This window comes from Nipponia nippon, unplaced genomic scaffold, assembly GCF_047370975.1.
Source record: "Nipponia nippon isolate SJK-2023a ecotype South Korea unplaced genomic scaffold, ASM4737097v1 scaffold_3, whole genome shotgun sequence".
Taxonomy (NCBI): Eukaryota; Metazoa; Chordata; class Aves; order Pelecaniformes; family Threskiornithidae; genus Nipponia; species Nipponia nippon.
Window position 1 is genome coordinate 55,049,886 of NW_028262347.1, and position 26,177 is coordinate 55,076,062.

The following is a 26,177-nucleotide window of genomic DNA, read 5'->3' on the forward strand; positions in this document are numbered from 1 at the left end:
TAAGACACCCAAGGGCTTTAAAGAATTCCAGTATAAAGCAGGAGCTGAGCAGAGTTGTTCACTCTAACTCTTTTTGCAGCTCTAGTTCTCCACATCTTTCTGCACTTCCTTCTCTCCTGTAATTCAGGCCTAATGGACAGCAGAAGGACGCTTGGTCCTTAGACAACAGGTGCCATGAAACTATGCCAGGTGGGTTGCACAACCATCACCTATAAAGGACACCCGTTCACGTACTGCTGGTGCCTGGATCAGAACCTGGCGCCTTCTAGATTTCAATACAAACATCCCCACTGCTTGCAGCAAGAACCCACCTGAGAGTTACAGACCCATTCATGTAAAGACACTCCAAGTACAGTGCTGTTATAAAAGCAAAATTGTGTGCATCAAAGGGCACACTCAAATTTTTGCACTATGCCTTCATTGTTCCTTTTCCTCATGCTGGTTTGCCCCCTGTATTGTATGGAGGCTTTCTAACAGGGTGACAGTACTGGCACTCATGATGCACAGCAATGTGGGTGCCACCATCAGCATGCCTCCCCTTGCCCAGGTTCTGGCTAACACTGCCCGCTGCCCCAAAGCGTCATGTGCCCTAGCAGAATTATTGTGATCTCAGAGGTCCTCTCTGACCCCTCTTTTGTAAGGCTGGCCCAGCCCCTTCCCTTACCTGTTGAGCATGTTGGACTGGTAAATCCTTTTCTCCTGGGTGTTGTAACAGCTGCTCTTGGGCTCAGGGATGAAGCTGTGTTCAGACAGCATATCAGAAGCAGCCGTGGTGATTATGGCTATTCCATCCCTCACTCTGGCAGGAAGACCATAGTCCCATTCATCATATGAGACAGAGATGAGCCCAGTGGGGAACTCAGATGGCACTGTGTCTGTATCCCCTGCCACCAGGCTGGGCACAATCCACGTGTAACCATAGCCTGTCAGACCCACAGAGTTGGCCACCTCAAAAATGTAGGTGGCCTCTTCCTTTGTGCAGTAGAGGAGGATAACAGGGCTTTGGAGCTTCTTGAGCTGGTTCTGGATCTTTGAGTCCCCATCGTCCAGGGACATGTCCAACAGGAGGACCTCCTCCAGTTCCCAACCCACAAAGCTGTGCTCAATGGTACTGCGGATCTTGTTCACAAAGTCCTGGTAACCAGGGAAGTAAGTAGTGACAATGGAGAAGATGTACCAGTCGTATTCTTCCATGATGTTGAGCATGACAGAGGCTTGCTGTTCTATTGATGGGCCAAACTGGAAGAACATGGATGACTCATCCTAGAATAGGAAGTCAAAGAGAGAGAAAAAGAAAACAAGAATAGGTCAAAGGAAATAAACAGCATTCCCAGTCAATCCATTGAGCATGGAGGGAGAGGCACACAGTCAGAATCTTACACTTCATGTCTTGGCCAGAGCTTAAGGATTTTTAACTTTTAAAAATTTAAGTGACGCAAGTGGGAAGGAAGTAAAAGCCTTTTTATAACCAGCTGTCCTTACTTTATTTTTAAAGGCAGGTTGTTGAAATTACTTAAAGGTTTCAAATGTTAGGCATGATTCTAACAGACAGGGAACAAGTGGTACACAAGAGAGGACAGAAAAAGAGAATATGTACAAAATATTCCATGGCTGCAGAAATGAAGAGTTTTAATCCCTGGATTATCATAACCTTATATGTAGTATAAACAGGATACACAGCAGCTTTGATACTGATTTAGTTTGGGACAGTCACTCTAGTTTGAGTATCTAGACTGAAGTACAACTAGAGTAGGCAAAACCATTGGACACAAATAGCTCTAAGAACTTCCACTGCAAGCTCCTCTCAAAGCAAGCAGTAGCACAGAGTGCTACAACTGTGAAGGCTCAGTCTCAGAACAGCATAAAACATACTAAAATGGAAAAAATAAAATTCTAAACTATCATGGGTTTTGTTTATATCATGTTTTAGAGAAACGTCAGCTCAATATTTCTCTTGATATTGCTTTCATATCCTTCTACCATACCAAGTTCATCTTTGCAAGAATCAGAACTTGTACCATTTTATAACCTCCAAGACTCCAAGGGAGTTTTGTACAGATCTCAGCCCTCCAATGGCATAGTGTAAGCCTTTATCTTCCCAGGATTTCACAAGATACCAGGCTTTCAATTTGTGACAGATCCAGTAAAATCCAAATCCCTGCTTTTGCCCAATTCATGATGGAAAAGAATGGAAAAAGCATTTGCCAGTATGCTCTCTTATGGATTGATCTTCTGTCTTTTAAAATCAACTGCAAACTCCTACTGACTTCTGTAGAGTAGGATTAGATCACAAACAAACAAAAAAAAGGCAGAATTAAATGATAACTCTCTGCAGAGATTCCAATTACAATAAGAAAATCCTCCAAATCCAATCACCACTTTTAGGAATGAGATAGCAGCCCCACCTTCTTTCAATAAGCCAGAAGAGCCAAACCAGAGATCAAAAAGGAGGCAGTCAGGAGTTTTAGACCTGGGGAAACTCATTGTGCAAATGCCTCAAGACATTATCTCGAGATACTCACATTTAGAACAGCTCTCTACCAAATTCACTCTCCTACAGCCTGGCAGGTAAAGCTGTTTTCAGCAGGAGTGCCAGTTAATCATCCATCCATCCATCCATCCATCCATCCCTTCTTTAGTCCTGGTTTTGATTACCTATAGCCAGGTTGTCTATTGGCAAAATATGCCATAGCTCAGCAACTCCAGAAAAAAAAAGCTCTGATCCTGCATCCAGCTTTAAGCTGTTTGTTTCTCTTTTCTGAACTCCTTATGGGTCACATCCTATACGAAAGAGTCCTTGCTCCCAGATCCCCATGCCTCTCCTGTGAGGTTTGGTGATTAAACTCGGTTCACTTCCTCCACACAGCTTACCACCCACTTGTGAAAGTACTCTTAGGGCTGCTCTTTGCTCACTGGAAAAACAAATGTACACAAAAAGAAAAAGGAAAAGAAGGCAGCAACAAATTGGAGACAAGTTAAAAAAACATCAGCAGCAACTGAGCCTCTCAATCTGTGGCAAACAGCTCATACTTTCTGTCACTGGAATTCACCCCATTCTCCCAGAACTGTGCTCAGGAAAATAACTTACTCTTCCAATAAAAAGATACTTTTTATCTTTGATGCTTATGGAGAAAATCAGGAAAGCCCAAGGAAAGATTAAACTATTGTCACGACATCTGCCAGAGTTTGAAGAAAGCCTGAACAAGCATCTCCAACACCCTTCATTTCACTGTGCCTTTGAAAGCCACTTGTAGCAAACTGAATGCTGGAGTTCGAAGACTCAGCCTTACTGTAACATGAAAAGGCAAGACAGCTACACTGATGACTAGTATTTGTTTTTATATTAAATGCAACAAAAGCTTTTCTATACTTATGCATAAGAACCTCTGAATTGACTGCAAATTTCCACAGTTTCTAGCAGAGAGTCTAAGATCTGAAGGACCTGGCTGTTGAATTATGGGAACATTTGACACACAGCATCTTGAAGTCTTGTCTGAAAAAATAGTGGATTCTTTCTTCAGTGACAAATAGGGGATGGGAGATGGTAAATCCACTAGTATTTCAAGGCTGCATGCACACACACATAGGAGTTAGTAGGCATGGTAGTGAGGTGTGGGAGGTACTGCCCTCCCCGTGATTTTAGATAGGGTCAGATGTTCCAGCTAAAGCACCTGCTTACAGATCATTCCACACAAGTGCACAGCCCAACTGTTGAAGGGAATTCAGCCCCAAAAACTTGGGGAAAAAATTCAGAGGTCCTCACTAACCAGAGCGTATCAGAACATCAAAAAACAAAACGCCAAACAGATAGCTTTATCGTAACCCAGTTAAACAATTCCTCTCCACCGAGAAATGTAAGCACCCCTCCTTAAATTAAACAGCACAGACCACTTGGCTGGGCAGGTAATAATTGCTCTTGAGCAACTGCTTGCATTTTTATTATAGAAGTAGCAAGAAGAGGCAACATCTATTCAAAATGAGAGCGCTAAGCAAGTGCAAGCCAGTCCAGCTTTTGGCTTGCCAAGATGTCTCTTGGCACTTCATCACCCCAATACTTGGGCTAGCCAAATGTTCTTCATTCCTTAACCAACTCAGCACTCAGAAAAGAGAGGGGTGAGGGAGGAAGGACGAACAACAGTGTAGAAGAAAGTGTCCCTCTCATAATAAATCAGGAGAACTGCTGATAGAGCTGGATGGGAATCTCAGTGAGTGCCTTTTGGGGGACAAAAAGCAAACTAAGAAAAATGCCCGAGAGCCACAATTTCCTTCCTCTCCTTATTTTTGACCACACCTGATGGAAAATCAGGGAAAAAGAGAAGGAATTGAACTGACAGAGAACCACAGGGCTATCAGAGCAGGAATTTGACCTCACTGTGGTGTTACAGTGAAGGCTTTTAAATTAGAAGGTAGGTCTAAGGTGGTTTTACCATTTTTACACACATATACCGCATAGAATCATTATTACGTTATTACAGTTTAAAACCAAAAAGGAATATTTTACCCATCCAGACATTAAAGGTTTTTACAGAACATTAGAATCTCCTATTTTTTCTCCCGCAGAAATTTCACTCTCCACCTCCCTTTTTCACCCTGGAACAGCCAAAACATGGTTCAGTGTTGCCACTGGGAGACAGATTTAAGTTTGGGATGGGATAGGTTGAGTTCGAAGGAGAAGAAGTCCCTTACATCACACATCATCCACATGAAATACAATCCCCTGCCTACAGGAAAAAAAAACCAAACTTGTCTTTCTCCTACAGTCTTTTCACCTGCAAGCCCAGGCTCCCCATAGCTGACTGCTGCAAGAGAAAGCAAGATGCTGCAGGGTGTCCCTCACCCAGCCTGAAAGAGTAGAGACTCCATTACAGGATCTCAGTGCCTCCAAAGATCCTAGTACTCCCCCACTGACACCCTGCAAGGTCAGGGATCTGTAGTTTGCAGAGCTGAGCTGGAGGTGGAGCTGATCAATTGACACAGCACCACTCCCCTGGTGACAGATGGCTTCCCACAGAAAATCTGCTCTGAGTTTACCGCTGTTGGGACAAGTATTGCCTCCCACTCCTGCACGTTTAACCGCTCAGATAAGGAGGCTGGATTGCACATGGTGAAGGTGCAAAAGCACTCACCGTGAAGCCTCCTCTTGGAGACTGGTGGCTGGTGAGTTCCTAGGTGGATAGAGGAGGGTTTGTGGAGGTGGCACAAGGTTTAGAGAGTGATCAAGTGTTATTGTCACCAATTCTAAGTTGCCCAGTAACTTCTGTCCCTCAAGGGCAGGCCCATGCAGATATTGCAGACCAAAACCAGGTCTGACCCACCCCCACACAGGACGCAGGCCATTGGCAAGGCTGCAAGGTGAGGTGACTCTCTGAGAAGCCCCCCTGCAGCTGCACCAGTTGAAACCAATCACTGCCTTTTAACGAACCATTTACCTCAGATGTAGCAGGAGAGGTGTCCGGGGTGCTTTTCTCACAAGTTCCTTCCTAGCAGGCTCTCTGGATTCCCCAGGCAAGGAAAAGCAATTACTGCCTTACAAACAACATCTTACTATCCAGAGCAAAACCGCTTCTTGGCATGTGGCAGACTCGAGAACATCCCTAAAGCAGAGGAACACACGATCCCCAAAAACAGTTGTAGTGGGCTGGTCATCTTGAAGAACTGGAGAGCCTTCCACTGAGCCATAGTATAACTGGTGACTTGGGGAGTGAGGAGATCAGCATGTTACGTCAACCTATCTGAATGTAATCTGGTTCTTTGAACCATGCTCTTGTGTCTGGGCCATGAACAGATTTTTGCTACTGGTGGCAAGTTCCTTTAGCTCCAGTCCAAGTGTCAGACCCCAGAAGGGCCAGGTGTGTCAAGTTACGCACAAGGAATTTGAGTGAGAAGCAAGTCAAGAGCACGTGTTTGCTTCTTGGATTTGGAGAAATAAACCGTGTTTTTGCAAAATGCCTTAGGCTGCTATCTCCACACAGGTGCAGGAGAAATACAATTTGTGCTGCTCTGGGAGTAGCCCCCTTTTATTAGGCTTTTGGGAACATCAATATATCTAACCCCATTTGCTGCTGCATTAAGCTTGCTGTGCAGCCATAATTTAACAACTGGGGTCTGCCTTTCCCTTCCTTTCTGGTTTGCAAAGGGGATCCTATAAGATCCTAATGACTCAGGCCACTATCACTTTCCAAAGCCCTCTTCTCATTTTCCTGATTTAGAAGAAAAGCTGTTCGCGTGTCTTTAGTACAGTCTTGAATTGCAAAATTCCTCTATGACCTACAGACAAATCACATAGGGCTGCCTCTTGTTTAGACTTCGGCCCTGCCTACTACACATTTTGTGGAGGCAAAAATGAGTGAGCAAGCACCAAATAACTTCTGGGAAAACATAGACCTTAATTTCCCTACCTATATACTTCTTTTCTTCAAAATTGAGACACCGCTGTGTACCTATTTGTCACAGTCCTGGTGGGATACCTGATTCACTGGGAGTTTTATTGTTCATGATGGAAAATGCTGCAACAGTTCAAAGCCTTATAATTAAATTTTCTATATTTCTGAGTCCCGTTTGTTATAACAGATCTGACAGGAAATCAGGATCTTTGTTGCTTAAGTGTTCATTTACTACTGTTTATTCTTACCACAAATGCATCACTGCCTCAGGCTAGCCTGCAGTCAGGATCTTCTGCCTGTTTGTTTTTTCTCCCCACATTTAATTTTTTTATTTAGTTTTCAACAACTCAATACAATAAAACTCTGTTTTAAATATTACATGCTGCATCATCCTGTGAGAGTCCTTTCCTTGAGTGCTTGCAGTAGGGACTATGAGAACACGGTGACACTACAGCCCTAGCACAATGTCCCCGTGGTGGGACTGGCATCTAGAACAGCATCTCTGCGTCTCTCACACACATACAAGCTCACATTTCCACAAATACACATATTCACAGCAAAACCTACTCAAAGTAAGGTTGGAGCATGGACTGTGTCATTTCTTAATGACTCTCTGCCTAGTTGGTACTATTTAGTAGGATTTCAAAACTTCCCTGTCTTACTGAAACAGGTTCCCGGGGTTATTACTGATTTTGGCTTGCACAGCAGATGGAGCAGATGACCTCCTGCAATCCTTTCCCAGTGCTCTGATTCACTAATGAGTGGATCATTTTTGGTGAAAATCCTCAGAGCTGCCCTTGGGAACGTGCCGTCAGTGGGAAGTTCAAATTCGTTAAATGCAGAAATGTGGTTTACATAACCATATAATTTACCAGTTACCTCCCTTATTCTCATAATAACTATTGAACACACTGGCATTATTTGACAGAAGGATACATAGCTCAGAGATGATGGTTACAGAGAAGCGATTACAGAAATTGGTGGATGAGTGAAAGGAAGAGACCCAGTTCAGTGTTCCCACTGATGGAAAGGCAGGCAGGATATACTGTGATAAATCATTGGAGGGCTGTAAGAGCCCTCTCTTACAGAAGAGAGTGTTGCTGTCCTTCTGGTCCCTGCTAGGCAGGGCATACAGATGGCCAAGAAAGAAGGTCTGTGGCAATTAGGAGAATGGTTGTTGACTCTCTAGGTCATCTCTGGAAGCCATGATCCCTCGTGACTACTGAGAATAATTGCAATAAGTAATCTAGAGTTGCTAGTGTAGCTCAATTTTGTTACCCTGTTAAACGGTAACAAATGTACCAAGATTCAGATGCTTAATGACATTAACTATACACCTAAGTATCATCATATACACAGATCCCAGTCATGGCTTGGACATTAATCTCTCTGTAGTAGTGGAAACAGATCTGCTGCAGAGCCCTAGCCCAGAGACAACTGTGTAAACTGGAGACAACTCCAGCACCAAGGAGTTCCTGAAAGCTGCAATAAAAAGGTCTCTGATTAAAGATGACTCAAAGGCTGAAAACAGCCAAGTGATTTCCACTTTCCACTTAAGCGTCTACAGAAATTGTTCATTCTAAGCATTTTGCAACAGAGGAAACACAAGATATCCTAGATTCTGTAATCTTGATCTTGGGATTGTTCAGTCCATACCACATGCAGTTAATAATAAAGATGAAAGAGTCGAACACACCAGGGCCATTGCCTGACATATACAATTCAGAGAAAAACCCCAAAAGTTGTTTGGCTAAGGAGAGGGTGCACCGTTTGTGAATTTTATACAGAATCACTGGTCAAAGCAGGCTAGTATATGATGGTTAGCCATATCAGCTTCTCAGACCACCACGTATGGATGCCAGCACTTTTCCACAGAGGGGAAATGGCAGTTAGCAAGCTGCCAGGATAAACAGTTTTCACACGAGGCTTGTTGCATTTCCATTTTCACCTCCGTATTTGTGTGTTTCCTTGTTTGATGAGCTTACATGGATGGATTAAACCACTGGTCACTTCCTCCCATCAGGTGCCATGTTATACCATGCTGGCAATCCTGACAGCCCAGGCCTAGATCCCTTGTCCCAGCTCAGACAAGCCCACTAGGCTGGCTTAATATCCTAACATTGCCAGCCCATACCAGTTAGAGGAAAGTCAGACTGCCCCATTACTCATCCATCCAATGACGTCATGGTGTTTGCCTGGGGCTTCATTTCTGGCTGTCTTACCCTCCAGATGAAGGACTGAATTTTGACTGTAAGCTGAATGGGATGTCATTGGTATAGCCATATTAATCAATAGCGGTCATAAAACTATCCAGCACTCTTAAAAAAGTCCAGTCACAGTATTTGGCAAGATGTCATTGAATAAATTTCTCAAATCAACTATCCAGGGTGAAATACTATTTCTTTTTATCATTTCTAAATTAACTGCTCTTCCATTTCATCAAGTATGCCTTTGGTCTCTTATTATGACACACCTCGTTATGAGCTGAACCTCCAAAAGTTCACAGAGTCTATTTAGATAAGCCCTGGAAGTTCAGCATTGCATCCAGTGCCCTCAGCAGCTGAAGATCTCCTCTCACTGTGGCCCAGCTGTGGACAGGTCGGAGCATGTCTGTGAGGGCCTCCATTCCCCTTCTGTCTCATGAAGTAGCGATACTCCCGTTTGTTCAAATTCTGCGTTGCTTATTTAAGCATTAACCTTCTGCGGCCAAGGCTGGTAGTTGCTCTGCGTCCTAACACGTGGCACCTGCAGTCCTGTTGATGCCAAGGTCTACTCAGCCTTTATGGACAGTGAAGTTGGCTGTGCCCGCGCTCTGAGCTGGCCAGACCACAGCCGAAGCAAAGTAGCCAATGTAAGGTAATGTTGTGCCAGGACTTAAACTTTTCTCAGAGGCTGGCCTTATTAACTAGTTTAGATAATTTTCAACGCATTGATATAGCTTACATACCCTTTGGATCAGAGCTGGCTTGCCTCGGAGTGCAAGCGAGCAACCAGCTGAAGGCAAAGCCTGTGTGGATGTGCCCTCCACCTTCCTTAAGGCAAGGAGCAGTAAAAGGCTTCAGCCTCATCCAGTTTGGCCAGCAGTAAATAGGCAACATTCTTACTCGAAAGAAAACACTAAAAAAAAAAAAAGACCCCCCAAAACCCCACTTAAAATGGGAGAGCTCTCTAGCAAGGGGACACAACCAAGAGCTGAGATCTGACTAGATTACACAGACTCCAGATTTCCCACTGCTCCACACCTGGCTGTGTCTTCTCTAAGAGGGTCATAATTGATGCTCTGACTACAAAAAAAATTAAAAGAAAAAAAAAGGAAAAAAAGATTAAAAAAAAAAAGGCCCGGCCCCCACCGCTTTGGTCCCAGTTCAGCAGCGGAGTTTCCCTGGCAACCACGCACCCGTAATGCGGCCGCGGCCGTAAGCTCCTTACCGCCGGCGCCGGCAGCCGCGGGGGCGGCCCCGCCTTGCTCCCTGCAGCCCACGGCTCCCCGCAGCGCTGCGGGGGGCACGGCCCGGCCCGGCCCGGCCCGGCCCGGCCCGCCGCAACCTTCACCCCAAAGAGGGACTCATCCCCCGGCAGCCTGCTGGGACTGCAGAGATGCTCGGGAAGAGGAGGGGGGCTGACGCACCACCCGCCTGGACCTCTTGTGCCAGGTAGCTATGGGGCAGGCAGGAGTCAAGATTTGCCCTCAGCCTGCCCGCTCAGGCCTCCTTCTCCAGAGCTGGTTCCTGACCACCTCGGTGATCCTTGGCGCTGTTTTGCTCTGTGGTGTGAGAGGAAGGTGTGGATCGTATGTGCTGCTGTCTTTGCTTCCCTGCGTTCATGTGCTGCTCTTACCTGGGGATTCAGTCCCACAAATACAGCCAGGTTTATTCAGTTAGCCCGGGTCACTGGCTTCGGGCTGTGAGGGAGCCCCAAAATTCAGGAAGAAGTCATCCCACCAAAAGGGATGACTCCTGAGCCTGGGAGTAAGCATTGAGCCATTTACCAGGGAGGTGATAGTGCCCCTGTACTTGGCACTGGTGAGGTTGCACCTCAAATACTGTCTTCAGTTTGGGTCCCCCCGCTACGAGAAGGACATTGAGGTGCTGGAGCGTGTCCAGAGGAGGGCAACAAAGCTGGTGAAGGGTCTAGAGCACAAGTCTTATGAGGAGCAGCTGAGAGAGCTGGGGTTGTTTGGCCTGGAGAAAAGGGGGCTGAGGGGAGACCTTATTGCTCTCTACAACTACCTGAAAGGAGGTTGTGGCGAGGTGGGGGTTGGTCTTTTCTCCCGGGTAGCAAGCAACAGGATGAGAGGAAATGGCCTCAAGTTGTGCCAGGGGAGATTTAGATTAGATATTAGGAAAAAATTCTTCACAGAGAGAGTGGTTGGGCATTGGAACAGGCTGCCCAGGGAAGTGGTGCAATCACAGTCCCTGGAAGCGTTCAAAAAATGTGTGGATGTGGTGCTTAGGGACATGGTTTAGAGGTGGACGTGGCAGGTTAATGGTTGGACTCAATGATCTCAGAGGTCTTTTCCAACCTTAATGATTCTATGATTTCATATTCAAACTTTCTGAGACCATGAGGATCCTCACTACGCTTCACTGCACCCTCCAAATCAGATCCTGTCACTTCGGAAAGGAGCTGCTGCTTGGTCAGAGTACCTTCTCCCTCCCCTGAACTCTCCTAAACCTGACTCACCCCAGCTCACTCCAACCTGTGTTTTACAGCATGGGCTGAGCAATGTCAAAGTCTCACTGTGCACCAGGTGAGAAGGCAGCTCTCTGTGGTGCGTTTTAAGAGGGATTTTACCACCTTCCTTATGCTGCCACGATAGTATAAAAGAGCCCAGGCATAAAATGAAGAAACAGTACCCTGGTCCACTTTTGTTTGGACACGCTGCTGGCAAGCAACTACCTCATTAGCACATAACATGTACGTCCGCACCAGGCAACAGGAGATACAGAAATTGTGAGCTGGCCCTAAGGCATCCACGCATTAGCACTGTGTGGAAACTCCAGCTCAGGTCCAGTAGAGCTGTCGTGTCAGGAGAGTGAACTAGTTCACTGCAGTGCCATGGTGACACTCCTGGTTTCAGGTCTAGTTGGGGACTCTCTAAGCCTCAGGAAAAGAACAAGAGGTGGATTCCTGAAGCATTGGGCCTGGACTCTGGATTCAGCCTGTGCTTTGGAAAGTGACTGCATCACTGTGTTACAAGAGTCCTTGGCTGGAACAAGCCAAGGATTTCAATATGCAGCTTCATTGGTCATGCTTGAAGGCCTGATCCCCATCAGAGCTGGCTTTGGCCATAACTAGTTACTTCTCGTGCTCCAGGATGGATGAAAGCATAGCAGCACCTACCTTCTCTCTACCCAGCTCTCCTTCCTAATCAACCAGTGAGCAGTGCCTCTGTCGGGAAGCTGCTGTCATGCCTGTCTTGCTCATCTAATTGATTCACAAAGTTTTAAACGATTATTGATTCTCCTCTTCCCCACTGTGGAGACTTTGAGACCAATAAAGCACATGGAGTTATTTACACAGATATTAGAAAGGAAAGAAGCTCCCTCCTCAAATGTTCTTCTTGAGCTCCCATCTATTAAGTCTCAGAAACTCAATAGAAGGTTTCCTACAGCTTTACAGACAAAAACACTCACAAGTGTATGAAGTCCCCTGCACGCACACATGCTCATCCAAACATTTGCACGATGTTCTGCCAAATCCACACCTGCTGAATTATTGCTTCCTATTATTTTGTATTGGGATCATAGCTCTTTAGTTCTTTTTCTTTGCCCTGATGAATAACAGCCATTTCCCATACCCCTTGCTGCTATGAGACTGAGGCAGAAATCGTGTCAAACCTCCTATTCAAGGAAAAGGCATTTCTGAACTCCAATGAATTTGAAGTTGTTCTTGGTAAAAGACTAGACCATAGGAGACTTGCAGAGCTAGAGCTTGCAATCTCCCCACCATTCCTGAAACAATTCATGTTCATGGTTGCTTCAGTGATTGGTGCTGTAAGGACCATTATATCCATCTCCATTATCTAAGCACATGAACGTTTACACTCCTCGGGGTTTGATGAAGAGGATTTGGGAGAGGGAATCAGTCCATCTGACTTTGTAATAAGGGTGCTATGAGTTTCAGTTCTGTACTTCTTTTTGCTTGGGTGATGAAAGTCAACGAGCCCATTTCTAGTCAGCTTAACTTTGTGCCGGAGCACACATAATTGAATTCACTGTTTTTTCTATACTTACCTGCACATTAATAGAAGGTGCCATCTATATATTCAATATGCCCTTGACATAACTTAAAAGCAGCAGCATAATAAATAAGATGCTCTTTTTGTACTTGAATTCAAATTTTTCTATCTATATTAGGCTTTGTACTTCTTTAAACAAAATGCAAGGCTGGGACTGAACTGCCATATCTTTTTCAAGATCACACACGCACATGAGGCACTGAGATTTCTGTCGAGGATCGGCACAGCAGAGAAAGGGATTGATGGAGCAGCAAAAGAATTTGCCTCTGCTGGCCGTTAATAATAAGAGTAGCAAAAGCATCTGAGAGAATAAAAGCCAGGGTGAGGCATGTAAGGTATAGAAATAGCTCTTTGACTGACTCAAAGGCAAAGCTGATGCATCTTGTTTTCCTGCATCTCCCGTTGACTGTCCTCTTTCTCAACCACACACTCTGGCACAACGGGGGAGTGGGAAGTAGATGGAAGCATCAGCAGGAGCTACAGCAAGCCGGGGAGAAACGAGCTATTCAGTCTGAACATTGCCTGGCCAGGGCCCGTGACAAAAGATGAACAAATAAGAATATGAGAGGGGAAAGAAAAAGCCAGGTCCAGGACTGCACCTCCTGCAAGGGAAGAGCCGTTGGCTGTGATGCTTTGTCTTTCCCTTCCACTTTGTATCACTCTGTCTCATTATTTCTTGTCTTCCTGTACACAGCTGCCTCCAGGTTCTTCAGTGCATGCAGCTGTATATATATATATATATATACACACACACACGCAGGATGGCTTAGGATAGGCAAATTGCCTCATCTCCAATATGCCAGTTCCACTCCAACTCAGGATGGCAGCACCTGAAGTAGATTAGCATCTGACAATGATCCCTATGAAATGAGGTGATGGTGCAGTCCAGCCTTACTGAAGATTAGCGTCTACATCACCACACACGCGTTCAGAGCTAATTAAGCCTCTGGTTAGTGCTCTCAGAGAGAAGCCAAGGATTACACAGGCTGCTTCACTACACAGCCCTGGCCACAGCCCAGAGGAAGAGAGCTTGCATGCCTTCAAATTGTGGGTGAAAGCATTGGAGACATGGTTTCAACAGACTTTATTCTTCCTGACAAAGTACAGTCCTTCAGGACTCATCTTTTGTGGAGGCAAGGAGTCATCTAATTAATATACACCAAGATGTTCTGGGTTAAAAAAAAAAAACAAACCAAAACTGTCTTTCCTTTAGGCAGGCCAGAATAAGCAATACTTGTGGGAAGGGGATAGCCACAGAAAGGTTTATTTCAGGGTGCAGCTAAGGAATTCTGGAAGCTGAGACAGTCAGTGGTCTGGTCATCTAGCTTCAGCATACTTTTTTTTGACTAGTAGGAAGACGTGCCTTTTCTCCTTTTCATGCAAAACCTCTGAATATCTGCCTCCTGAGAAGTACCGAGCTGAAAAACCTTTCCTTCATGTCTGGTGGCTAGTGCAAGAAGCTTGACCTTTTCATTATCTCAGTGGATGCAGGATGTGTACATTCCTACACTACGCATCCGTCTGCACTGCGTAGGAGCCTGCAGCAGTCGCTGTGCACCCTTCATCTCAGAGGACATTCTCCTCTTCTCTGTGCTAGGAGTAGAAGAAACAGAGTTTACGAACCATGTACGTTCATCATCTTGGCATTAGTGCTCTTCAAGGCATCCAGCCTTGTGGAGTGGGCATGCTTGGTGAATGAAGCACACTGCGTGGGAGATATCAACCCAGTGCTCTACAGCTCATTTGGTGTCCAGCTGCTCTTGTTGTTATCCAGTAATTTCTAGGGGCTGATAGTAGATCTCTTTCTTCACTCATCAGGCTGATAACACTAACTTCAAAGTCACACCATACTCTCTAGGTGGAAGTCAGAATGTGGTCAGGCTCCTTGTGCATTCAGCAGTAGGGTATGGACACAACCTCTCTCTTCATCAGTGGGAAAACATGGCCTTTACAGATATCCCTCACTGGCCTTCCTTCCTGTGGAATCTCTCTTTATAATGTAGCTCTAGGATATCCAAGAAAGGAAAAGTATGCAATATTTTTACATATTTGCATGTTTTAAGATGTACATACTCCATCAATACATAAAGGGCTGAGGATCCTAAATCCCCTTTTTTACAGGGAGCTTTCTGAGGGCCAGGAGTTCCCCTTCAGCTGTCTGCTGTGGGGGACTTTGCAGAGCCTATTGATAATTCCCCTATTTCATTGCTATGCAACAAGCAAATTGTTGGGTCCCCAGAAGATTTTTACTTCACTCCATAAGCACCAGCATGTCTGTTTCAGCAGAGATTAATCATACAAACCCTCCCGGCCTTGGACTCAACCCTTCTCAGGGTTCCTCTAAACAGGGCAGTTTACTTCCTTACACAACGTCAATTTTGTGTCTTGGACTTCAACAAAGGAAGCCCTCAGTCCTCTGAGCACACTGACAGCAACATTTTAAAAGTGCACAGAGATGCTGCCCAACGGTTTTCAGCCTAAACTAAAGATGAACAGTATTTCAGATGGAAGGGGCAGGAGGACTTTAAGCAGGCTGGTCATAATCCCTCCTGCTGTGATGTGGACAGTATACATAAACTGGTCCCATTCCTGGTGAGTCTTGGTAGGGGATTTTTCAGGGCTGTAAGTGAGCAACACCTTCCATCCTACAGCTTGCACCAAACTACCTCCTCAGAGTTTAACAGCATCTTTCAGCCTTTATGGACTCAGAAGGGAGATTACTGCCTCTTGAAGTGCCAAGAGCTTTTGCTACAGCTTCTAGGTTTTTCCTGAAGTGCTCCCCTCCAGGTATTGAATGGGCTAGGTATTATAACTGAAAAGATTTTCATTTAGCAAATTTTTCTTCTCAGCTGATGTACTCAATGCAGAGAGAATATGATAGACGAGATCTCTTTGCTCACCCATGTCTGCATAAGCTTGTCTTAAGCACATTGTACAATAGCTTCAGCTTCCCAACAACAGCCTCCTCACACCTCCAGGCCTCTCAAAACCAGGCCTGGATTGTGTAATGCCACAGCCCCATGTCAGAGACGCCAGAGCTAACCTGGACAACCTAGTAAGCCCACAAGGCACAACACCTTGCAGAAGTATTAGCTTGGATCCGTGAAGCTGAAGAGTGGTTTCAGTACAGTCCCTAAGCTAAATTTGTGATGACACAATTGTACCACCCCTGGAGCTAGCCTGCTGGGTGCTACCTAAAGGTCTACAAACCGTGCCGTGCAGCTATGGCCTCCCTGAGACTCGCTCCCTTCCTGTAGTACCTGGGCACCCCAGTATCTTGGGGTGCTTCCTACTGCGGCTGCCTTAGGAGACTTACCCTTGCTGCCTGCTCCTTGAGCTCCCTTTGCCCCCACTGCCTCAGCAGAGGTTGTTCTCTGCTCCCCAGGGCCCAAGGAACATCTTAAACCTTTTCTCTCAGGCCCACCTTGGACCCTTCTCCTGCACTCCCCCAGCCCCACAGGGTTCCTCCACATCAGCTTCCCTCCTGCCCACTGAGCACGGGGCAGCTGTGACTATGCTGGGACTGGGGCAGCAGGAGGTGAGGCCAAAAGGACAGCAGACGGTGGGTTCACGTCCACATACACGCGCATCCCGATTAAGGATCCAGCTTTGTTTCCATGGCAACATGCAGAGCTGCAGCAGCACGGTCCCTTCCCGCACAACGGTGACGGATGCGCTCTGCACCGCTAAATCCTTCTGCCGCTCCCAGCCGCTGCCGGGGCCTGCCGGCAGTGACCCCTTACGCGCTTTCCAAAGCCTGGCAGATTAGGGCTCACAGATTTCCCGCTCATGACGTGCCGTCCAGAAACAGGCAAATAAGGATGCGCCGACTAATAACAGTAACAGAAATAACACCACCCATCGCAGTCGAGCTGTAAACCCCTCATCATTACAGAGAAATGTGTTTTCTTTCCTGGAAGCTGGCAATGATAATCAACAGAGTGCAGTTCAGGGAATTAAAAGATATTTTTTCCTACACACAGGTATCGCCTTAGCACATAGCCAAGCAGCCAGCACTCCCCTGGATCTACTGCCAAACGCCACTTGCAACCAAAGCCAGCTCCACCTTTCGGGACAGGTCCCACGCAGCCCCCCTTCCCATGGAACAGTCCTAATGCTCCTTCCAAACAAGGATAAGCCCAAGCTGTTCAGCCACTCTGCTCGGCCCCCGCGGTAGGGAGGTGAAACACATGAGGACAGCCAAGACACCGGGTCTGGGAGCTCTCACCATTCTCAGCACCTCTCCAGGGAGAGGCATGTTAGACATGGCCAGATGTTTCTTCAGGCCTTCTGCAGTCAGAAAATTTACTTGCCGTCTTAGAACTGAATCACAAGCAGGACTGAAGTGCTCATGATTTCTTTGCCATTTCTACTACATGTCTTAAGGGTTGTCTGCTGAGGAACGATTGGGAAAATTAATCCAAATTAACTAAAGTTGTGAGTTTAGCATGAATTCATTAAATCACATTAGCCTTGAATGGACACAGTTCTTCCAAATTAAAGCAACCCTTAGAAAAAAATTGAACTAAACTGAATTAAGGTCCTTTTAATTCTGAAGATCAGAGTGCCTACACGGGGTTTGATGTAATTAAGGAACAGCAGTCTGGAAGGGATGTCCCAGTCCTGGTCTCCCAGACAGCCTCTCCATATTAGTCTTTTCAGGAACCTATCATGCTCTCACTGAAGAGGGGTTAGGTTTCTTGCTTTCCCTGTGCGGTTTGGAAGCTGGGGCAGAACCTTGCTGTACCGATGACTTTCTGCTGAAGCCTGTTCCTGGCCAGTTAATACCTAGTTGCTCTTTACCTTGAAGAGCTCTCCTACTGCCAGGGTATTTTCCCCTCACTCTTGTTTTAATGGAGGGCAGCCTTCTATATTCTCTCAGCCTGCATTTTGCCAGGTTAGATAAACTACACTGTCTCCTCTCGTAAAACGTGTTCTCCCCTCTCACTATCAACCAGATACTTTTGTGACTCCATTTTGCTTTAATTGGGATAACTGGAATTATATACGGAATTGTACACAGAGGAAATTACAGCAGAGCCTTTTACAATGATACTGATACTTGCCTGCCTTGGCAGGGAATATCCTGCCTGGCACCTAGGAACATAATTGCCTTTTATGCTGATGTCTCATATCGAAGGCTCAGTCATCACATCAGTAAATAATACTCCCACTTTTTCTCTTTTTCATCTGCTTCTAACTGATAATCCCATTGTTTTTAGGATCAATTAGTAGGAGTAACAAAAAATCTTCCCATACAGGCCAGCAGACTGCAAAGTCACCCAGGCCAGCTAGAAGAAAAAGAAATATGTTAGCGCTGCACTCTCCAAACAATTTCTGCTGCTCAAGTCCTTCAGATCTAGTGTGGGTTCTACCATGTAGCTCCAAACCAGGCACTGTTGACCTGTCTATCTGCATGTCCCTGGACTTCACACCAGTGCATTTCACCCTCTTCCTTGTACTGTAGTCCTCAAGACTGTCTAGTTCTTCCTACTTGTTCCCTATTCCACTCTGTGTTGATCATGCTACTCCCAAGTGTGCACAAATGTCCTCATGAACATGATCCTTCACACTCCTACACCACTAACCAGAGCCAGACATTTGGAAACATTTACAGTTCTGTGGTTTAGGAAGTTTCAGATTAGCCACACTACACTTCATCTCATTTGTGATGTGGGAGGAGGGCGCGAGGGAGATACAGGTTAAAAATGGATAACTAATGGAAGCGAGACAATCGGGTCTCCCTTTCAGACAAGCACTACGCATTGCAGGACACAAGCACATTTACAGTGAGTGTCACATGAATACAGCCAGTTAAAAAAAAGAAAACAGTCTTCCTACAATATGTATCCAAGCTGGGGACTACATTACTACAGGAAATCATTGTACTGAGCAGCCGAAAGAGGCAAAGAGGTAAATTAATAGGTTCTGAGTCAACACGCCATTATTGCCATTCAAGATGCCATTTACCGAGGACCAGGTTACTTTGCTGTAAAATTAGACTTTTGTCTGGGTAATTTAGGCCCTTTAAAAATATTCATTCACATTTTTTATGAAAAATTGCTTAGACCTGGCTTGTCTGTGTTTGTTTGTTGTCGGTGCTCCTGTATAGGAGTTTTATCTGCATATTCATGTATGGAAATGTGCAAAAACTTGCAGAAGTGTACATCTTCCGTGTTCATATGCAAGTATTCAAGCCAGAAGTGCTTGTGTGCTCATTCAACGAGGGAATAGAAACAATACTGAATAGATCTCTCTGACCAACCATAATTAAGTAATGCTGCCTGTATCAATCCATAGAGTAAATATTTTCCAAGAAGTTCACTGAATAAATTCAAATAAATTTGAGGAAATTATGAGCCACACAATTGATATTCCATGAGCAAAAAAAGAAGCTAAATTCACTGAATAAATTATGTGTTGTGAATTAGTCCCCCAGCTCTAGCAATTACTATGGCTGGATTATTAAAATGGATGGATAATTTAGCATCGATAGTACTATTTTTTGTTCTGGGTACTCAGATAATAATATTTAGGTTTCATATAGCCCTGCTCAAAATAAATTAAATGACAGTGTGTCGTGTCCCCCCCCCCCTTTTTTTTTTTTAACAAAGGAGGAAAATAAAGTAGAGAAACAACCTTCCTGGTGTCGGTGTGTACCAAACTTCCTGGTATGTACCAGCTCAGCAGACTGGAGGAAATACAACCCACATCCCTGAACAGCCAGCTAGATCCTCCCTCCAACAGCACAAGAACTAGTTAGGACGTCATTCCTCATGCACATCCCTCGTCCCTCTGTATGAGAAGATGTCTGCATTCGGGATACAGGAAGAGTAGGGATCCTATTAGCCTAAAGCAACAGGCAACAGTTATTGTTTGAAAATGTCTCACCACATTTAATGGGCTAGTGAGCACTAGATTTGCCCTTTTAGAACAGGTCCTTGGGGAAAATCCATTATTAATTGTGATCTCTTCTGTAGAGTCACCGAACTATGATGTTCAGCAAACCATACTCCAGTCTGAGGGGTAAATTAGTTATTTGGAGAGCTAGAAATGAGATTGAAATCAGCCCATTACCACAAAATAATCTGGGAAGTAATCTGCAGGATCTTTGCCTAGCTCCCTATTGATCTCTCTGAAACACCTCCTTCAGCACGACGTGCACAACTGCTACCCTGTTGCAGGAAGGCGAAGGGTGAAGGAGGTCTGAGCTGCCCACTGCCTCCCAGGGGGACTTTCCTGGAGCAGGGGCAAGAGACTGGCCCAAATCAGGGGAAATGGGAGGATGGCTGCAGGGCAGCCTTCCCTCGTGCTGTACCTGGGATGGCAACTAAGAAAAGAATTTTGTGCTGCAAAAATCATCAGTTTGGCACCTTGCACCAGCCTCAGAGATATTCTGGTTAAAAGAAACAAGGCAATTTCCTGATAATTTCAATAAAAAGAAAATCCTGAGCCCTCGGGCCTTCCTGTAAAGCCATGGGTTAGTGCTTGTCCATTCCTCCCTTCCCCAGGTGCTGTGCTGCTGCCACACGCGAGATTAACAAGGAGGTTATATTTAAACTTCCAAGAGGAGCTGCTGTGCGATTATGGGTCTATTTAAAAATCCTCCGGGCAGCTGCAGTACATAATAACAAGTCAGCGGGAGGGAGAGAGAGAGAGGGGAAGGAGGAGAGGGAAAGGAGGGGGTTCGGGAACGTCACGGATTGTCTCCGAAAAATTGATTGCCAGGAGATGGCAGGGGGTGCAGTCAAGTTAAAGATGCCCCCCATGGGGAGTGAAAGGGAGAGGGAGGACATGTGAGAGAGGTGCCAGCACTGGAGGAGCGCGCTGGTGGCCGGGGGGGGGGGATTGGAGAGGCCGTGTGGAAAGCTGCCAGACCTGAAACCTCACTGCCTCGGGCAAGGACGTCATTCCCTTAAACCCACTCCACTCGCTCCAGAGGGCTCTGTCACACGCCACTGGGTGCCTGTCCAGGCTTCCTCAGATCACAGGCGTTTGAATGAGTAAATAGCTATTATTAGACTGTCCTCTCCAGCCTGCCCACACACACACCTCACCCTTAGGCCAGCACAAAACTACCCCCAAGAAAACACCCCCCCCAGGGCTTTACCCAGTCCTAAGCTTCGCTATATCCCTTGGGAATCTGTTCCCCTGTCTAAACTGCGACTAAAGAAGAAGGGTTTCCTCACAACACCAGAGGAGGGACCCAGCTCTTCCTGCCTCACCATAAATCACATTTTCTGTTGGTTTTTTTTTCCCAATCCTCTCACCAGCTGCCTCCACCATCCTGTGTCACAAGGGAAGGGACAAGATGGGCTGAGGCCCCCTGGGTGGCCACCGACAAATGTTCTCATCTCGCTGTGACATCAGAGCTCAGTAACATCATGCCTGGCGAGGTCCCGCAGGCGGCCCTGGGGCAGGTGAGGCAGCAGCAGTGGTGGCTGGACAGATGAAGGAGAGCCAGTTCCCAGCACTGCAGGAGGCTATACTGGAGGTACCAGCTCTGGCTGAGCTGAGGAAAGGGGTCCTCAAGGCTCCACATCACTGAAGGATGAAGAATAATTCATTCTTAATTGCAGGAGTGAGACCTTTCAGCCACAGGTGTGTCTTAGATAAGTCCCACCCCATCACACAAGCTTTCATCTGATGATTTCCCTTTGGTGGTATCATAGCATCCTGCCTACCTGCCCTCTCCTAAACAGTCAAATTTCCATGTCCTTTCAAAGACTTGCTGCAATCCAGCCAAGATGACTGCATTTCAGTGCTGACTGGAGCCTTTGCGATGCAGTCTATAAAACACTTTGGGAGCTTTCCAGAGGAAAGATGCTCAAGAAACATCACTCATAGCAGTCCACACACCTTCTCCAATATTGTCCTTTGTGACCCTTTCCTACTCCTTTCTTCCCCATCCTCCCATCCCCACACAACCATTTTCAGTACCGGAGAGTGGTGTTACCAGGCAGGGAAGGAGTGTCTCTCCAGAATGAGATTTGCCTCAATTTCCATCAGCAACAGAGAAGAGGGGAAAAAAATGTCCAAATTAAGCTGCTTGATTACTGAAATTAATCTTGTCACTTAGCATCCCTGTTCCACAGAACGGGGCCTTTGATTAGCCTCCTTGTTTCAGAATATTACAAGCAGACGTTTATTAAGCAGAAGGCAATTTCTCCGCAGGGGGAGAGGGACAGCTGATTCCCAAGGGAAGGCTGCTCTCGGGATAAGAGATGGCCCCAGCTTCGCCCACATCCCTGGCAAGTGAGGGGGTGCTGCTCTGACAACACGGCCAGGGCCCCCCAAGGATTCTCCAAGACCCTCCCCCCAACATATGACTAAGGCCCATCCTGTTGTTACTGTCAAAGGCTTGGTATTTATAAGGCTGACAGCTCTTGCAGCAAGTTATCGCTTATTATTACCGTCATCCTGACAGCCCTCAAAGGTTGTGAGGTGCTGTGTTCCCCCTGCCTGGCTCTCTCTGAGCACAAAGGAAACGCAGCTGGGTGGGGAGCTCTCCCCAAGGCAACTGGCAGACCAGAGGACCTGCACGTGGGACCTCCAGCACCCGCACTTCCCTCCCCACTTCATCGCCAGCTCCACGAAGCATCACAAACCACACAGCTGTGACTTTGCACATCCGTGCTGTCACAGGTGGCTGTGTGCTTTTCCACTCCATAAGGCACACACCCAGAAACTGGTGCCTCACCGTAGGCGTGGACTGCAGTTGCTGACCTGATGCAGTGTGCCATACTTGCTGGGATGGCTGAAGGAAGAGCTCAGAGAGGGTCGTGGGATGCCCCAGGGACACTCTCACAGCGCCCAGGGAATTTCAGACACCACCTTCCCCTAGGAGGTGCCATCCAGGAGCTCCAGAGCCCAAGGCTGGCACTGCTGGTACAGAAGCGGGACAAGAGAGGGTAGAAGGCTGTTGATCTGGAAGCTGGCAAAATTTGGCAGTTTTCTAACCACTTTCATTAGAGGGCCTCAAACTACTTTCCAAACATTAACTGAATAAGTTTCATAGTAGCCCAAATCGTCCAAGTACTTGCTTGCACTCACTGGTGAGGTCAAACTTGCCCAGCCTATAGGGAGGTATCATTATCATCTCTGTTCTACAGATGGGGAAATTGAGGCATAGGGAACCCAAGTGATTCAGAGAAGGTCATGCAGATGAGCCAAGAGCAGAAGAGAGCTTTTCTTGCTTTGGGTCTTCCTTAGCCCTCTGCATACCCACTCTTTGCAATACAACCGCTCAGCTTCCAGACTGCATTCAGCAGCCCACATATAACAGCAGATCAAAGATCCTAGAGCTGATCAAACTTATTTGAACCTCCAAAACCATTCTGAGGGGCCCAGATGGAGGTGGGGACACAGGTGTGTAACAAGCTCTAATTTTAGCTGATTTGGGCTTGCTCCTCCTTTCCTCCCCCAAGGTGGAAAACAGGGCAGACAGGCTGAACGAGATACCACGCTCTGATGAGGCATCTACAGGTTTGGTGCAGTTTGTTTGTGGGTTTGCTGTTTCTTGGGTACCAGGGCTTCGTGAAGCATTGAAATTCCACCCTGAGCAGCAGTGAGCGGCAGAACCTGGTTTCCATAGCACTGCCATGGAAACCGCGCTCTGCGAATCTGTGCCTTCGGGCCCCTCTGCGGCTGAAACATCTCTCTGCTCCTCCCGAGCACCCACCTCCACACTACAAGCCCCCAGAACTCCTTGTATGTCTCAGATGATTAAAGGGTTTGGTACATAGGAAAAGTTTGGCTCCTCCCTGGATCATAATGTGTAAAAGTGTCCTTTGAAGAAAAATACTAATAGCATACTTCCTTTCCCCCCTTCCATACATAAAACTAGAAAGACCTACAGTTAAAATTCCTCAACTTGAAATTGCACAAGAAAAAATTTTCCTGGTAATATATTAAGGTGCAAACCCAATAATCTCGTGCAATGGGTTCTTTTATCTTCCTTTGTCTGCCTGGAACACCAGCTTCTGAAAGTGAAGGATTTGATTAACTGTTAGAAAGTAGAACAGGCTCCCCTTAATCTTCTCTTCTGGTTTTGGTTTGTTGGTTTTTTTTTTTTTGCTTCCCATGCCATGGCTCATACTGAAAAAAATCATGGCAAGAGCTCCATAAAATGGAGGGAGAAGTCAGACAACGGGTGTATGCAAGATCTGTATTATTTCCTTCCTGCATCTGCTGACTGCTTGGGTAAGTGCACACTACAATGCATGTGGAGCTGGCATTTTAACATCTCAAAAAGATACAGCCTATGAGCATTAGCAAGTCATCTCCACTGGCTGGGAGGACACAGGTTTGCCCAGCAGCTTGATAGGTCAGTCCATAACAGCCCTGGTCATCGTGAGGAGTTTGAGTTGTAGTGCTTAGACCCTCTACCCCAGGAATGGGACAGGAAAATGAAGGTCTAAATTTCAGAGGGACAGCACCAGAGACGCAAGTGAGAGTCAAGACCTAACTGACAGGGAGCAAAAAGCAAAAGCTTCTTCTTATGACCCTCCACATGGGTCTTGAGGGAAGAACCGTATTCAGATCAAGAGAGAAATCTAGTCTCTCTGCTTTACCAACACCCTAGTCTCTGGTACGATTATGGAAAAGGATATTGTGTTACCAGGTTAGGCCAGAAAATTTTGTTCCAAGCGTGTTGGAAATCACTCACAGCCAATGATACAGAGCTGCTTTATGTACTGTCAAAAATGGCAGCTCTTATCTGACATGCATGGAGCAAAGTGAGCCCCTGGATGGGAGAGGGACCAGTTCTAACTGGCTTAGGTCAGATTCCATCAAGGGCACAGACCCTCACATCTTCCTTCCCCAAGCAAGTGTCAGAATAACAGCAATAAACAAGTATCAACATAATACCAAATTTTGCATATTTATAACCTGTCCACTGCCTACTCAAACAAGCACATTGCATTACTCTCTGAGGCGACCGGTGCTGTCATGTGAACTAGCTCTTCTCCATGTGCGGACCAGTGTTGAGTCTATCAGTCACGTCATGACCAGGGCCACATCTCTCTCACCTGCTGCGGCTGTAACTCATCTGAAGCCTTGCTGAGCAAAATGACTGATTCGTTGCATTCCCTTAAGAAGCGTGAAGATCAGCTGTCTTCCATCATATGCATCCACCTGACCTGACAGTCTCCTACAACAATGGAGTATTTTCCTGTGTCGCCAGGCCCACCTCTAGCTTTTCTTCTCCAGCACGTATATGCATAATATCATTTCATGAAGAAAGGAAGCTTCTCAGACCCCAAATGCTTTGAGCTTTTTGTTTTGCCTTACTTGTCCCTTCATATAACTAACTACAAATCCCGAGTGACTTTGACCCCAGTTCTGGACTCCAGTTTTCTGTTGAACAAAAAGCCTACAGGAGGCAATTCTCACTCTGTTGATGCCATGCTGTGATTTAAAAGAGCTTAATACAGATCAAACTATAACCCACATCCTTTTCACTCTGTTCTTTATTATTTTAATGAGGTTTTCGACCCATCTGTTAAATCATGGATGAAGAAAACTAGCAGTTACATGTCAAAATCCATGCAAACTACTTAAAATTCATGCCTACTAAACTGGCCTATAGTCAGATGTTACTAAGTCAGGTGTACTGTGTCTGGAAAAACAAATTTGGTATGCATGATCACCTACTTAGCTGGAGTGTCTTCTAATAAGGTTAACTTGAGGAAGTGAGAATAATACCTTAGGACAAGCACATACTGAATTGTTTTATTTTTGTGTTGGTTTTTTTTTCGAGGCAGCAAGAAAGGATCAGTGGCTACTTTGCTGCAAGGGGCCAGTTCTCCTTGTACCCCTAACTCTTTCACTTGACCTGGCCTACATTTTTGGTATGCGTGTGAAAAGCTTTGACAGCCTCTTCAACATCACTGCTCTTCTGAGCTCAGGATAAAACCTCTTTAGCCCCTCTCAAGTTCCTTTTAAATCCCTAAATCACTTTCATATAATCTTCAGTCTCTCATCTCGTCTTCACCAGACATCTTTGCGCAGAAGTGCTGTCAAGATCAGGGCTGCTGAAACTAAATGAGACACTGATTTTTCTTACAAAGATCGTGGTACTTTTTCCTTGTCTGTGGGGCAGTATTGACAATACTGTGATCAACCTGTATTAACAAATCTTCAAAGTATGTCATTTACACTATATTGGTACTGGTTCCTCACAAAGCTTGTCAGATCATCCAATGATAGCTTTATGGAGTTTCAATGCAGCTCAAAATCTCCACTATCTAAACGTTCATGCCCTCGATATCAGAATTCCTCCCCTCACAGTAGCAGAAACTGATCTATTTTTAAACATTTATTTAGTCTTTTAGATCCTATGTGTCCAGCTTTACACACTTCATCACCTGATGATTTCCAGAGGAATAAACTCTTTGATTTACTGTAGTCTCCACTTACAACCAAAAGGGAATTTTCTAGGGTCATGAATCATGGGCTGACTTGGCTCCTACCACTCTACCCTATAGCAAGGCAGCTTCCCTCACCCCAGGAAAATATCCTCAAATGGTATCTCAAGGAGACCTCGGCTT

The 26,177-nt window shown here is 45.9% G+C and overlaps 1 protein-coding gene across 2 annotated transcripts in view; it reads right to left on the reverse strand.

Moving 5' to 3' along the window:
- Positions 1–26,177, reverse strand: part of GRIN2B (glutamate ionotropic receptor NMDA type subunit 2B) — a 206,877-nt gene that overhangs the window by 117,714 nt on the left and 62,986 nt on the right. For both annotated transcript variants that reach the window (XM_087767094.1, XM_087767095.1), the window contains exon 4: positions 665–1,263. In XM_087767094.1, coding sequence (XP_087623220.1) covers positions 665–1,263 — 599 coding nt within the window. The remainder of the gene's footprint in view (positions 1–664; positions 1,264–26,177) is intronic.